The sequence below is a fragment of the Taudactylus pleione genome, unplaced genomic scaffold, assembly GCF_031769625.1.
Source record: "Taudactylus pleione unplaced genomic scaffold, aTauple2 ptg000016l, whole genome shotgun sequence".
NCBI lineage: Eukaryota > Metazoa > Chordata > Amphibia > Anura > Myobatrachidae > Taudactylus > Taudactylus pleione.
This window is the reverse complement of record NW_028284418.1, coordinates 1,730,001-1,742,465: the sequence shown is the minus strand read 5'-3', so window position 1 is coordinate 1,742,465 and position 12,465 is coordinate 1,730,001. Positions and strand designations below refer to the sequence as shown.

At 38.1% G+C, this 12,465-nt stretch overlaps 1 protein-coding gene and 1 long non-coding RNA gene across 2 annotated transcripts in view; one reads left to right on the top strand and one right to left on the bottom strand.

Annotated features, from left to right (window-relative positions):
- LOC148540855 (uncharacterized) overlaps positions 1–12,465 on the bottom strand; it is a 171,643-nt gene that overhangs the window by 60,805 nt on the left and 98,373 nt on the right. The gene's annotated exons all lie outside the window — the stretch shown is intronic.
- The window catches only part of LOC148540856 (alpha-N-acetylgalactosaminide alpha-2,6-sialyltransferase 2-like), a 157,246-nt gene that overhangs the window by 112,073 nt on the left and 32,708 nt on the right, over positions 1–12,465 (top strand). Inside the window, exons 3-6 of the mRNA XM_088474304.1 lie at positions 918–1,083; positions 2,884–3,049; positions 3,147–3,285; positions 4,653–4,756. Of these exons, the coding sequence (XP_088330430.1) occupies positions 918–1,083; positions 2,884–3,049; positions 3,147–3,285; positions 4,653–4,756 (575 nt within the window). The remainder of the gene's footprint in view (positions 1–917; positions 1,084–2,883; positions 3,050–3,146; positions 3,286–4,652; positions 4,757–12,465) is intronic.

Below are 12,465 nucleotides of genomic sequence, written 5' to 3'. Positions count from 1 at the left end.
AGTATTTAGATATATATATCAAATTTCTTATCTATAGCTCCACCCCCAGTAACTCCACCCACGGTTCATGAACATTTTTTCCCAGAAAAATAGCCCTGAGTATATATATAGTATTTAGTATTTAGTATAGTATTTAGATATATATATAAAATTTATTTTCTATAGCTCCACCCCCAGTAACTCCACCCACAGTTCATGAACATTTTTTTCCAGAAAAATAGCCCTGAGTATAATACAATAATACAAAAGTGATGATAATATACATATGCATAAACTCATGTAAATAATACTTGCATAAATTATGAGTTATGATTGCTTGTAACCGGTGTCCTTATGTCAACCCTACCCACTACTGTACCCACTATTGTAAATTATTACCAAAATTGAAATACCTCAGTGATGTATAATATTAGACGCACATAGGAATCCATTGCAGAGTGAGTGACAGGTTGTTAGCATTTGGGGATGGTGATGGGGAGTGGTCTGAGAAACGCAGGCATGCCTGTCCGTTTAAACGCTTTTACATGGGCGTGCATAAATTAGCCACTGTGAGTGAATGCGTAACTCTGCGTGTCAGAATAACTCCCAAGGCTGCGGCAGGTCACACCTTCCGCAAAGGCCAAGATGGGCGCCGATGTGAGGTGATGTTACCGATATTTACGCTGGTACAGGTTGTCGCAAGCAGGTAAGAAGGCAGCAGTTGGTGCCTTTATGTTCGGGTGATCTTTGCAGACATTAGCATATTCTCCGCTGCTGCGCTGCATGCGAAATTGCAGCTGCGATCGCATTGGTGTCTGTCTCTGAGTCAAGCCCTTAATCAACTGATCCTTTATTGTCTCAATATCTCTTGCAGTATTGTGTTCCTCTTTTGAAAGACTCTCCACAAATGACTGTACTATGTTTTTAAATGTTCATAGAAATGTCCAAACCGCACCAGAGATATACTCCGCGGAGCACAATTTCAGCAGATGTTCGTGGAAACTATACCAGTTTTGCTGTGGAAGAAATATGCACAGGAGTCAGAATACAGAAGACTTCAGATGTATGCAGGGTCTCAAGGCTGGATGCGGGTTACATGGGAAAGTGAGTTATCAGTTCATATATCCCATCTAATCTATAGCAAAATATCATAGAGGACAGGTGATAGACCAATGAGACCTGCATTCCCTAGCATGACTAGTATGTAGAACACTACACAAAAAACTGCACACACATGGTGCCATCCCGTTGTGAAGCTTCATTTCTGAAAGATTATATTTGCAGCTGACTTGGAGTGACCATATTTAGTCTCAGATTATTATTTTTTCTTTATCTACTTTTAGGGACCATGACACAAAGCAAATAAATAATACAATAACACGCAACAAATGTGCCCTTGCCAAATGAGCTTACAATCGAAAGCTGCCCATACACGGTGCGATATAGCAGCAAATCCGACGGATTGGTACGATATCACTGCTAAATCGTACCGTGTGTGGGCATATCATCGGCCAGTGCGCGCACCCCTGGAATCGTACATCGCACCTCCAGATCTTACATGCTGCACATAAGATCTGGTGATGCAATGTATGATCCCATGCAGTGTTATGCGGTGGGCAGGGGGGTGCCGGCATATCAGGCGGTCAGGCAGCAGATCGCTCTGTGTGTGGGGACTGCCCGATATGTCGGCCGTCGGATCGGCCGTCACAGCGTAAGGTGAGTATGGGCACCTTAAGAGGTGTGGGTTACACTTGATACAGTATATAAGGTAGCAGAATTACAATTGTAGCAGCTGGTGGGGAAAGTGTATGTAGCTGCTGTAACACAGAATTAATATCAGTCACCAATATTAACTTAACCACTGGTGACTGGTAATTATCTGCAGATACTGGTCTGGTAGTATGAGGCAGTTGGATAAAGGAAAGAGAGATTTTAAGATGCAGTGATGCTGGCAACAATTCTTGTCCTTCACCATTCAACTTACTGTAACTAAACCTCCTTCCTCTTTTGGTTCTGGAGAAGGATTTTCCTGTTGTGTTGCACAGCCAATGCGATATGTCGGTGAACGCCGACGTTCACCGACATATCGCAGGTACACACTGGCCGACGGGCAGCAGATATATTGGCCGATCAATTGATCAGTCAATGTATCTGTCATTGTGTACCCAGCATAAGCCTAAAACACAGCAACGCACCAACACACATAACACCTATTGTATCTATAGCCTTGTAAAATGTTACATGCCAAGTGGCTTGAAAGATAGACCGTAAAAAGGTCGACAATGTCTAGATAGATACCAGATGTTAGACAGTCAATAGGTCGACATGTACAAATGGTCGACATAATTTTTTTTTTATAACCCTCCTCTTGGTGCCTAACCCTAATTGTTGAGGTAGATGCCTGACCCTAACTGTCCCTTATAGTGCCTAACCTTCGCCCTGCGGTAAGTGCCTAACCCTAACCGTCGGAGTAAGTGCCTAACCTTAACCCTCCGGTAAGTGCCTAACCCTAAACCTAAAAAATCAACAACAAAAAACATGTGTCAACCATTTTTGTGTCGACTATTTTTCGTCAACATTTTTGACCATGTCATCCATTTGTACCTGTCGACCTTCTTACATGTCAACCCTTTGTCCCTGTCGACCTATAGACTGTCTAACATCGGGTCTCTATCTAGACATTATCAACCTTTTTACTGTCAATCTACAGACCGGATCCCATGCCATATGTAGGCAGCACCAATTGTGATTGCCTAATCTACTTCTGTCTGTATGCATTACAAGTCATACCGTGAGGTGGGAACCTCTTTTGAAACACAGCACTGGAAATAATTACATAAAGTATGATATGAGATTGAGGAAAACTTCCACGCTAGTTACTAAGTCCTTGTATTATCTCTAAAGTAATCAAGGCCACTCTGAACCTGATGAACTCTACAAGTAATGGCTACATGTTTGACAACTGGAAGGGGCAGTCTTCCTGTATACGATGTGCTGTAGTGGGCAATGCAGGCATTTTAAATGGATCTGGAATGGGAAAAGAGATTGATGAGCATGACTACGTCTTCAGGTACAAAATAAACCACTATTTGTACAATTTCCATTGCTCTGGCTATACAGTAATGCGGGTATTTTCTTCATTTTCTCATTGCTGATTTGAACTGCAGGGTGAATGGAGCTATTATAAAGGGTTTTGAAAAGGATGTTGGGAATCGGACCTCATTCTTTACTTTCTCAACAAACACATTGATGAACTCTTTAGCTGCCTATAGCAGACGCGGCTTCAAGAGTGTTCCCCGTACAGAGGTAAAGTAAAACATCCATTGTTTATTATCCATTCCCCAATAAACTCTCACGATGACAACTTCACCAAACGTTAAATCTTAAAAATTATCCCCAATATTGCTGACTGCTTTACAGAATATTTGCCTACTCGCTAGACAACAATGAGTTACCCAAGTAACCCTATAACCGGGCGCTCTCTTTATTATTATCACTTATTTATTTGGCGCCACAAATATTCCGCAGCGCCTTACAAAGTACATAAACAAATACAATACACGAACAAGGATAATAAACCTAGCTATATTAGCAACCTTTACACCCACATAACCAGCCAAGTGTTAGTTGCCCTAGTGGGGAGGAAGAGATAAATGAAAATACAGTAGGGAGACTTACAATGGAATATAGTGCCTACTGTACTGGAACATCTGGGAGACTTCTAAATTAAAGAAAGCCCCCCAAATTCTCAAGAAGAGCAGGTCACCCTCCTGCATCCTGTACAATTCATTAGTGAAATTGGGAGGACGGAAGGGGACTAATGTTTACATGATTCTCAGCAAATTGTGTCATCTTGGTGTTTATTAAAGATATGTAAAAATGTTTTGTTTTACTTAGAAAAGTACAACCTTCTGAAAGTAGCAAAAAATAGATCTGTAACTTATTTAAAAGATAATGATCCTCATGAAGAGTTGGATGCATGCAGCAAAAGACACACGCAAGAAATATTGCATTTACATACATATGTGTAGCTGACCTCCCTCCCATAGGAAGGAACGTGGTTCCCACAAGCAAACTCCGAATACTTCCAGTTTTCGGAGTTTGCTGAATACTAGGCATGTGTAACGGGCCCATTAGTAATAATGGATAGGCCCCTAAAGGTGCGCATCCACTAGCAGATAGTGGAATGACAGTACGATTACAACATTGTAATCGTACAGTCGTTCCTTTTCCCCTGCAGTGCCTACACTGAACGATATGTCACCCTCCCTCATCTCTGAACATGGTCAATCTGTCGTTATCAGTAGATTGACCAGCATGTTCAGACAATGATTGATGTTGGAAACAACCAGCGGGCATCGCTGGTCGTTTCTGACATTTTTTATGCCCGATTTGTGCACGATTAATAAGCAATTGAACGATAACGATATCGATATCGTTCAATTACTCATTTTAATCGGCAAGAATTATTGAGAATTTAATCGGCAAGAATTACTCATTTTAATCGCCTTAAGAATTAAAATAGTATAAAAAAAAGATACCTGTACTGTACTCGAGAACAACCAAATAGAAAGCACTGATTTTATTCAATACTGTATGTAGGGCCTGACAAAATAACTGCTAGATACTCTGGCCAGTGTAAAGAATCTAACGCTAAACTCTCCTCTGTATAGGAAACTCGCTTTATCCTTTTACCGGATCACGACAGAGACTATTTAATGGTGCGAGCTGCTATCACAAAGTCTACCATTGACAGGGGCAATTTCAAGGGAAGAAAGTAAGTGTTTATCTGCTATTTTAATTTGTTTTATTATAATTGACAGTTATTTTTTCGGGATGCAATAAACTAGTATACTGAACTTTAGAAAATAAAATGATGGTTTAATTAGAATAACAAACACCATATTTAAACTAAATCACCACATTTTTCCTAACTTTTTCTTTTATGAATCATCAATATGTATGTGTTTCTTACAAATAATGCCTATTTGTAAGAAATAGTAATATGATATTATTGGAATTAGTTTTTCTTCAATACAATTTTTTTGTTTTAAATTGAATGTCTGCTATATGTAATTTTTAGCAAATACCATCAGCCTATGTTACTTTGTGATTGGTGGTGGTCTTTTCTCTGGGATCCCTGCTATTTGCAAAATACAGACTGTAGCCTCTGAATAGACTTACAGTTTGTGCAGAATGCAGAGTCTGGGTCAGTCACTGTATTGGAATGGAGTACTAGGGCATGCTGGTTCGTCTGTGAAAGTATATCTGTCTTACGCAGATGCAGTTACAGTATCAGGGTCAGTGCAAGGTTTCTAGGCGCCCTAGGCAAAGCTACACAATACATGGGATGCCGTCGCTTAGAATAACGACGCCGGAATCCTGACACCTGTCCGAGTCCAGTCACCGGCATCCTGAACGACGGCATCCCAAGGTAAGTAGCAGGATTAGGGGGAGAGTTAGGGGTTAGGCAGTAGGGAGAGGATTAGATTTAGGCACTGGGGGGGGAGGTTTAAGGTTAGGTACTAGGCAGGGAGGGTTATATATGAAAAACATATACTCAATAATCGGCGCAACACTTCAATGCAGCAATTAACCCTAATGAGAGGGTCAGTAATTTGCACTTAGAAGTTGTTCCTCACCCTTATGTGTGTTATGAATAGACGCAGATATAAGTCTGCTTACTTGTATGCTTACATAGGTAAGGCTAGATAGAAGAAGCGTATAAAGGTATCTTTGTCCTCCTCATAAATTTCTCTTTCCCATATATGAGCATGCAAATGAGAATAAAGACAGCTCATAATGTATGTATCAGACGTTATAAAAGATATTTATTACATAATTAAAATATGGGAAAACATATCCATACCAGATGGAAAACAATCGTAACATTTTATATAAACAAACACAAAACATATGTGAACATACATAAAAAATACATAAAAATACCTATAAAACCTTTTTAGAAAAAGGCTTTATAGGTATTTTTTATGTATGTTTTATGTATGATCACATATGTTTTGTGTTTATTTATATAAAATGTTACGTTTGTAAGCCGGGTGTTCCGATCACATGACCTATGTTTACATCACATGACTTTAATGTCGAGTAGTATCAATGACAGGGGGGTCTCCCCGTCAAAATCAGATATATACATCTTTTTAATAATATACATAGGTATTCCGTTTACCCTGAGCAAATACAATCTATTTGCATACAATCTTTTCCATCACCACTGGCGTGTGGTCTTTTCTTTTTGAATAAAACTTTATTCAGATCCGTGCATGCGCTGACATCATCAGTCAGTCTGTATAAATATTTATTGTTTGCGGACAAGATGGCGCTGCACGAGACACGTTAGGACCGGACTGGTTATACAGGTATAATATGGAAAAAAAATTCAACAGTCACACTCCACATTAAATAGGGCAGCTAGAGAAATCAAGTGACCTTCACACGTCACTTAATCAGAATATAAGCAAACAACAAGGTAAATCTCCAGCGCACCTAGTGGGAAAAGATTCTGAAAAGTCAATATGTGGTGGTTTCACACCACTAAAGTAATCCAATGTCAATGTGTGGTGATCTCACACCACTAGATAGTTAATGGTCCAATATCAATGTCACTGTGTCCAAATAAAGAGAAAAATAATATCCAGTATTTCACCGTGATTCCAATGATACCAGGTCGTCACTCCAAACTCTGTTTAGGATCTTTTATCCATGGGTCACTTCCTTTGTATAGGATTCTACAATATGCATACATAAAAAACAGAAAAGGGGTGCCACAATAGTGTAAAATCTTTTACAGTTTTATTAAAGTTTAAAAAATACACAAATGGATCCGTACCATAAAAGACCTTTAAAGCACGGCACACTGTTGCACATATAGGGGTATTAGTATGCTCCCCCTATAGAGCGTTACCTTCCCAGTCTTGGTACTTCAAGAGTTATCACCATAAACCAACGCGTTTCCACCTCTTCTGAGGTCTTTATCAAGGTATATGATAAGGAGTGATTTAACCTGATATATATAGCCCTAAATGGGCAGAACTTTCTCTTTAATAAGGTATTACTTACTCTTAATAGAGCGGTGCTGTCTTAGGCTCCCTGGGTTCTGAAGTGCCGCTATCACAGTACAGCATGTGACCGCTAGTTGGGACCCAGAAGTCATGCGTTCCAAACTTACACACGTGATGCGGTCCAACAACCCGGAGCGCATCACGCGGTCTATTTCCCCACCTCTAATGAGTGCGCTTTGCTCCATTACTTGGAGCCCAGCGTGCACTGACGTCCCGCTCTCAGTGGCCGTACATTGTAACTGTTATCACGTGGTGCGTATCACCTCATTCACGCACCACGTGGTCCGCTCTTTTAGATTCCTGCGCTGCGTTCCAACCATTGGAACGCAGCGCTACCATTCATTCCTGGTTCTAAGCATTATAGTAGCCACTATTACATTCTTTCTTTTAATTGATTCGCCTCAGTTCTCATTTTAACATAAAATCATTGGCCCACATATTCCATTCACATATAGTGCCTAAACATTAGTGTATAATCTAATAATTGTCATATGTAACAGTCTATGTCCTGGAAGCATCCAGGGTGCTGAATATATAAATACATATGTATCAACCTGCATATAAAATCTGCTGTGGTTCAATTATACAATGGGTACATTGCTATATAGATCCTACAACAAAAGTTATAAAAACAGGAAATAAAAGGCACAGAGTATCATCTTAAAACACTATGATATACATAGATAACCAATTTTCAACCAGATACATAAAATTTAAAAATGTAAAAGAAAATATAAAAAAATATATATATTAAATTGTATAAAAAGACACTCATAAAACCTTTTTATAAAAACCATTTGAGTTCAAAATCAGCATTCAATCCATGTGGTTCCAGGGTTTTGACTTCATATATATATTATTTTATTTTATTTATTAACAGTTTCTTATATAGCGCAGCATATTCCGTTGCGCTTTACAATTGTAAACATTAATAGAACAAAACTGGGTAATAACAGACAGATATATAGGTAGGAAGGCCCTGCTCGCAAACTTACAATCTATAGGGAAATAGGCATTGATACACAAGGATAGGTGCTATATATTGCATTTTGGTCCAGCCAGAATGCACAGTTGCATGACCCATTTACACCGGAATGTCGGCCAAATGTCATGAGGATGTGAAAGAAAGACGATGTGTGAGGTTGTGTGTGGACTGTGAAAGGGGATGTAATTACATATGGAGGCTATGAAGGTTATGTGGGTGGTTCTGGGATCTGATAAGCTTGCCTGAAGAGGTGAGTTTTCAGGGATCGCTTGAAGGATTGGAGACTAGAGGAAAGTCGTATTGTGCGTGGTAAGGCATTCCATAGAGTGGGTGCAGCCTGAAGAAAGTCCTGTAACCGTGAATGGGAGCAAGTAATGCATGGGGATGAGAGACGCAGATCTTGTGCTGAGCGGAGAGGTCGGGTAGGGAGATATTTAGAAATGAGTGAAGAGATGTATGTTGTGTGGTTTGGTTAATAGCCTTATGTGTAAGTAAGAGTATTTTGTATTGAATATGGTAGAAAACTGGCAACCAATGGAGGGACTGACAATGAATGTTTGGCAAGGAAGATAAGCCTTGCAGCTGCATTCATAATGGATTGTAATGGCGATAGCCTGTGTTTGGGAAGACCAGTAAGGAGGCTATTGCATTAGTCAATACGGGAAATAATAAGTGCATGGATTAGAGTTTTTGCAGTGTCTTGTGTGAGATATGCTCGAATTTTGGATATGTTTTTTAGATGCCCCCCGACTATGCCCCCCCCTTATCAGCTGGTTTGATTGTAATGTCGCAATCTTTTTCTAAATCCCGTAGAGCCTTAAATTCATTTTGAGATAAATTATGTGTCATATTTTGATTTCCTTCTAATTTTTCAATTTCAGTGCATACAATTTTATTAAAACTGTCTAAAAAACATCCCCTATTAAATGTCGGATTAAATGTAGATTTTGGTTTGAACGGGTTATGTGCATCTTGATCATGCTCTGTATTTTGATTTTCTTTTCCTCTATCTTGAGTGATAAAATACTTTTTTAATGATAGCTTTCTAATAAATTTCTGTATATCGATATACATATCAAATTTATTTATTTTGTTGACTGGGGTATATTTTAGACCCTTCTGCAGCAGGCTAATTTCTTCCTTCTTAAGGACATGTGTACTTAGATTAAATATTTTTATAGATTCAAATTCCTTCTCTTTATGTGAGGATTCCGTATTTAAGCGGTTATTTTTCTTTGTTTTAATCCCCCCATCTCTTTTGCCCCTATGAGTGCGCTTCTTCTTTTTATCATTCAAATTCGTTTTCTGATGCCTGTCTCTCTCCAGACAATCCTCTCTCTCCAGGGCTTTAAAGCGATTGTGTGTGGGTATCTGATAGGGTGTATGGTGTGTGATAGTATTTCTATTGCCCCTTTTGACTCTAATCCAATTAGTATATTCATTATTGGGTCTCCTGTTGGGAGTCCCTATCATGATACTTTTTTCTTTCATAATGGCCCAATTCATTTTGCCTTCTATATCTGTCAGCATGCTGTCTTGGTGAATAGTCCCTTTTTTGGAATTGGGGTCTATTTTCAAATCTACTTCTATGTTTGTTTCTCCTTTTGTCAGATCTTAGTGGATAATTAAATAATGGTGTGTGGATAGGGCACTCATTAATTGACTCTTGTTCGAATTAAAACTAATGTCAAGATTCTCTATCTCCTCTATCCTTGTCTCCTATCTTTTATCACGTAAGTATTTTCTTTTGTTTCCTACTAATAATTTATTTTTCTTTTTTCATTATTTTTCCCTCCATTTCTTTTTCCATTTCTTTACATTCCTTCTTTTCTCTATACAGGTTAATAAGTGAGGAAAGTTCATCAATTTGTTGTTCATAGTTAATAAGTTTGCTCTTTCTCTCCTTGATGATTAATTCCATAAGAGAGAAAGAGCTTTTCCTTAAAATTACTTGCCACTCCTGATAAAAATCAGTATTGTCTGTCTGAAATGTACAGGGTTTTTTCATTTGTAACCCTTTTGGAATCATATCCTCTGCTATGTATCTTTCTAGTGTGGTAATTTCACACCATACTTTACTTTCTTGCAATAATGTTTTTTCTAATTTGATCATAACACTTTCTAAATCTTCATCAATAATCTCAATGCTGAGTGATTAAGGGATATGATAATGATAATATACAGAAGGCCATTGAAGAAATGCGTGAAGTTCCATAGAATGACCTTTTAGTATATAAAGGTAAGAATGAACAAAAAAATAAACCAAAAGTGGCATTTATCAGCATGTTTCATAATCAATATAAAAAGGTGGAAAATATTATTAAGAAAAATTGGTTCCTTTTACAGCAGGATCCCATATTGAAAGAAATTATCCCACAAAAACCTATGTTTACATTTAGGAGAGCCCCGAATATCAAGAATAGACTTGTAAAGAGTGCAATTCCAGAAAAACGAACAGGCAGAATTAAAACAAAAGGTTTCCATCGTTGTGGTTCATGCATAGTCTGCACCACACATACAAATCAGACTTCAAAAATAGAAACATTAGATTCTAGATCTAACCAGAAAGAGTTTAAAATACACGAGTTCATTACATGTAATAGCAATAATTGAATATATATGATTGAATGTACCTGTGGATTACAATACGTAGGTAAGACTTCAAGAAATCTTAAAGTGAGGTGGGCAGAACACATACGGAATATCAAAAGGGGTGTGACTAACCACGCACTGGCCAAGCAATTCCATGAAAAACAGCACAATTCAGTCAATGATATTAAATGTATAGTAGGAATTAAAAAAGTGGAAGGAAATTGGCGGACCAAGGGTATAGATAAATTTTTAGCTAAATCAGAAATGTTTTCCTGACGACGGGGCTTGATAGCCCAGAAACGTTGAAAAAGTAAAATCTTCTTTGTTCAGCATACTGCAGTGCCGTTTTGTGTTCTGCCGTTTAGGCAGTACAGTTGGTATATATATATATATATATATATATATATACATATATATATATATATATATATATATATATATATATATATAGTCAAAACCCTGAAACCACATGGATTGAATGCCGATTTTGAACTCAAATAGTTTTTATAAAAAGGTTTTATGAGTGTCTTTTTATACAATTTTATATATATATTTTTTATATTTTCTTTTACATTTTTACATTTTATGTATCTGGTTGAAAATTGGTTATCTATGTATATCATAGTGTTTTAAGATGATACTCTGTGCCTTTTATTTCCTGTTTTTATAACTTTTGTTGTAGGATGTATATAGCAATGTACCCATTGTATAATTGAACCACAGCGGATTTTATATGCAGGTTGATACATATGTATTTATATATTCAGCACCCTGGATGCTTCCAGGACATAGACTGTTACATATGACAATTATTAGATTATACACTAATGTTTAGGCACTATATGTGAATGGAATATGTGGGCCAATGATTTTATGTTAAAATGAGAACACAGGCGAATCAATTAAAAGAAAGAATGTAATAGCGGCTACTATAATGCTTAGAACCAGGAATGAATGGTAGCGCTGTGTTCCAATGGTTGGAACGCAGCGCAGGAATCTAAAAGAGCGGACCACGTGGTGCGTTTATGACGTGATACGCACCACGTGATAACAGTTACAATGTACGGCCACTGAGAGCGGGACGTCAGTGCGCGCTGGGCTCCAAGTAATGGAGCAAAGCGCACTCATTAGAGGTGGGGAAATAGACCGCGTGATGCGCTCCGGATTATTGGACCACATCACGTGTGTAAATTTGGAATGCATGACTTCCGTGTCCCGACTAACGGTTACATGATGTACTGTGATAGCGGCACTTCAGAACCCAGGGAGCCTAAGACAGCACCGCTCTATTAAGAGTAAGTAATACCTTATTAATGAGAAAGCTCCGCCCATTTCGGGCTATATATATCAGGTTAAATCACTCCTTATCATATACCTTGATAAAGACCTCAGAAGAGGTGGAAACGCGTTGGTTTATGGTGATAACTCTTGAAGTACCAAGACTGGGAAGGTAACGCTCTATAGGGGGAGCATACTAATACCCCTATATGTGCAACAGTGTGCCGTGCTTTAAAGGTCTTTTATGGTACGGATCCATTTGTGTATTTTTTAAACTTTAATAAAACTGTAAAAGATTTTACACTATTGTGGCACTCCTTTTCTGTTTATAATGTATGCATATTGTAGAATCCTATACAAAGGAGGTGACCTATGGATAAAAGATCCTAAACAGAGTTTGGAGTGACGACCTGGTATCATTGGAATCACGGTGAAATACTGGATATTATTTTTCTCTTTATTTGGACAAAGTGACATTGATATTGGACCATTAACTATCTAGTGGTGTGAGATCACCACACATTGACATTGGATTACTTTAGTTGTGTG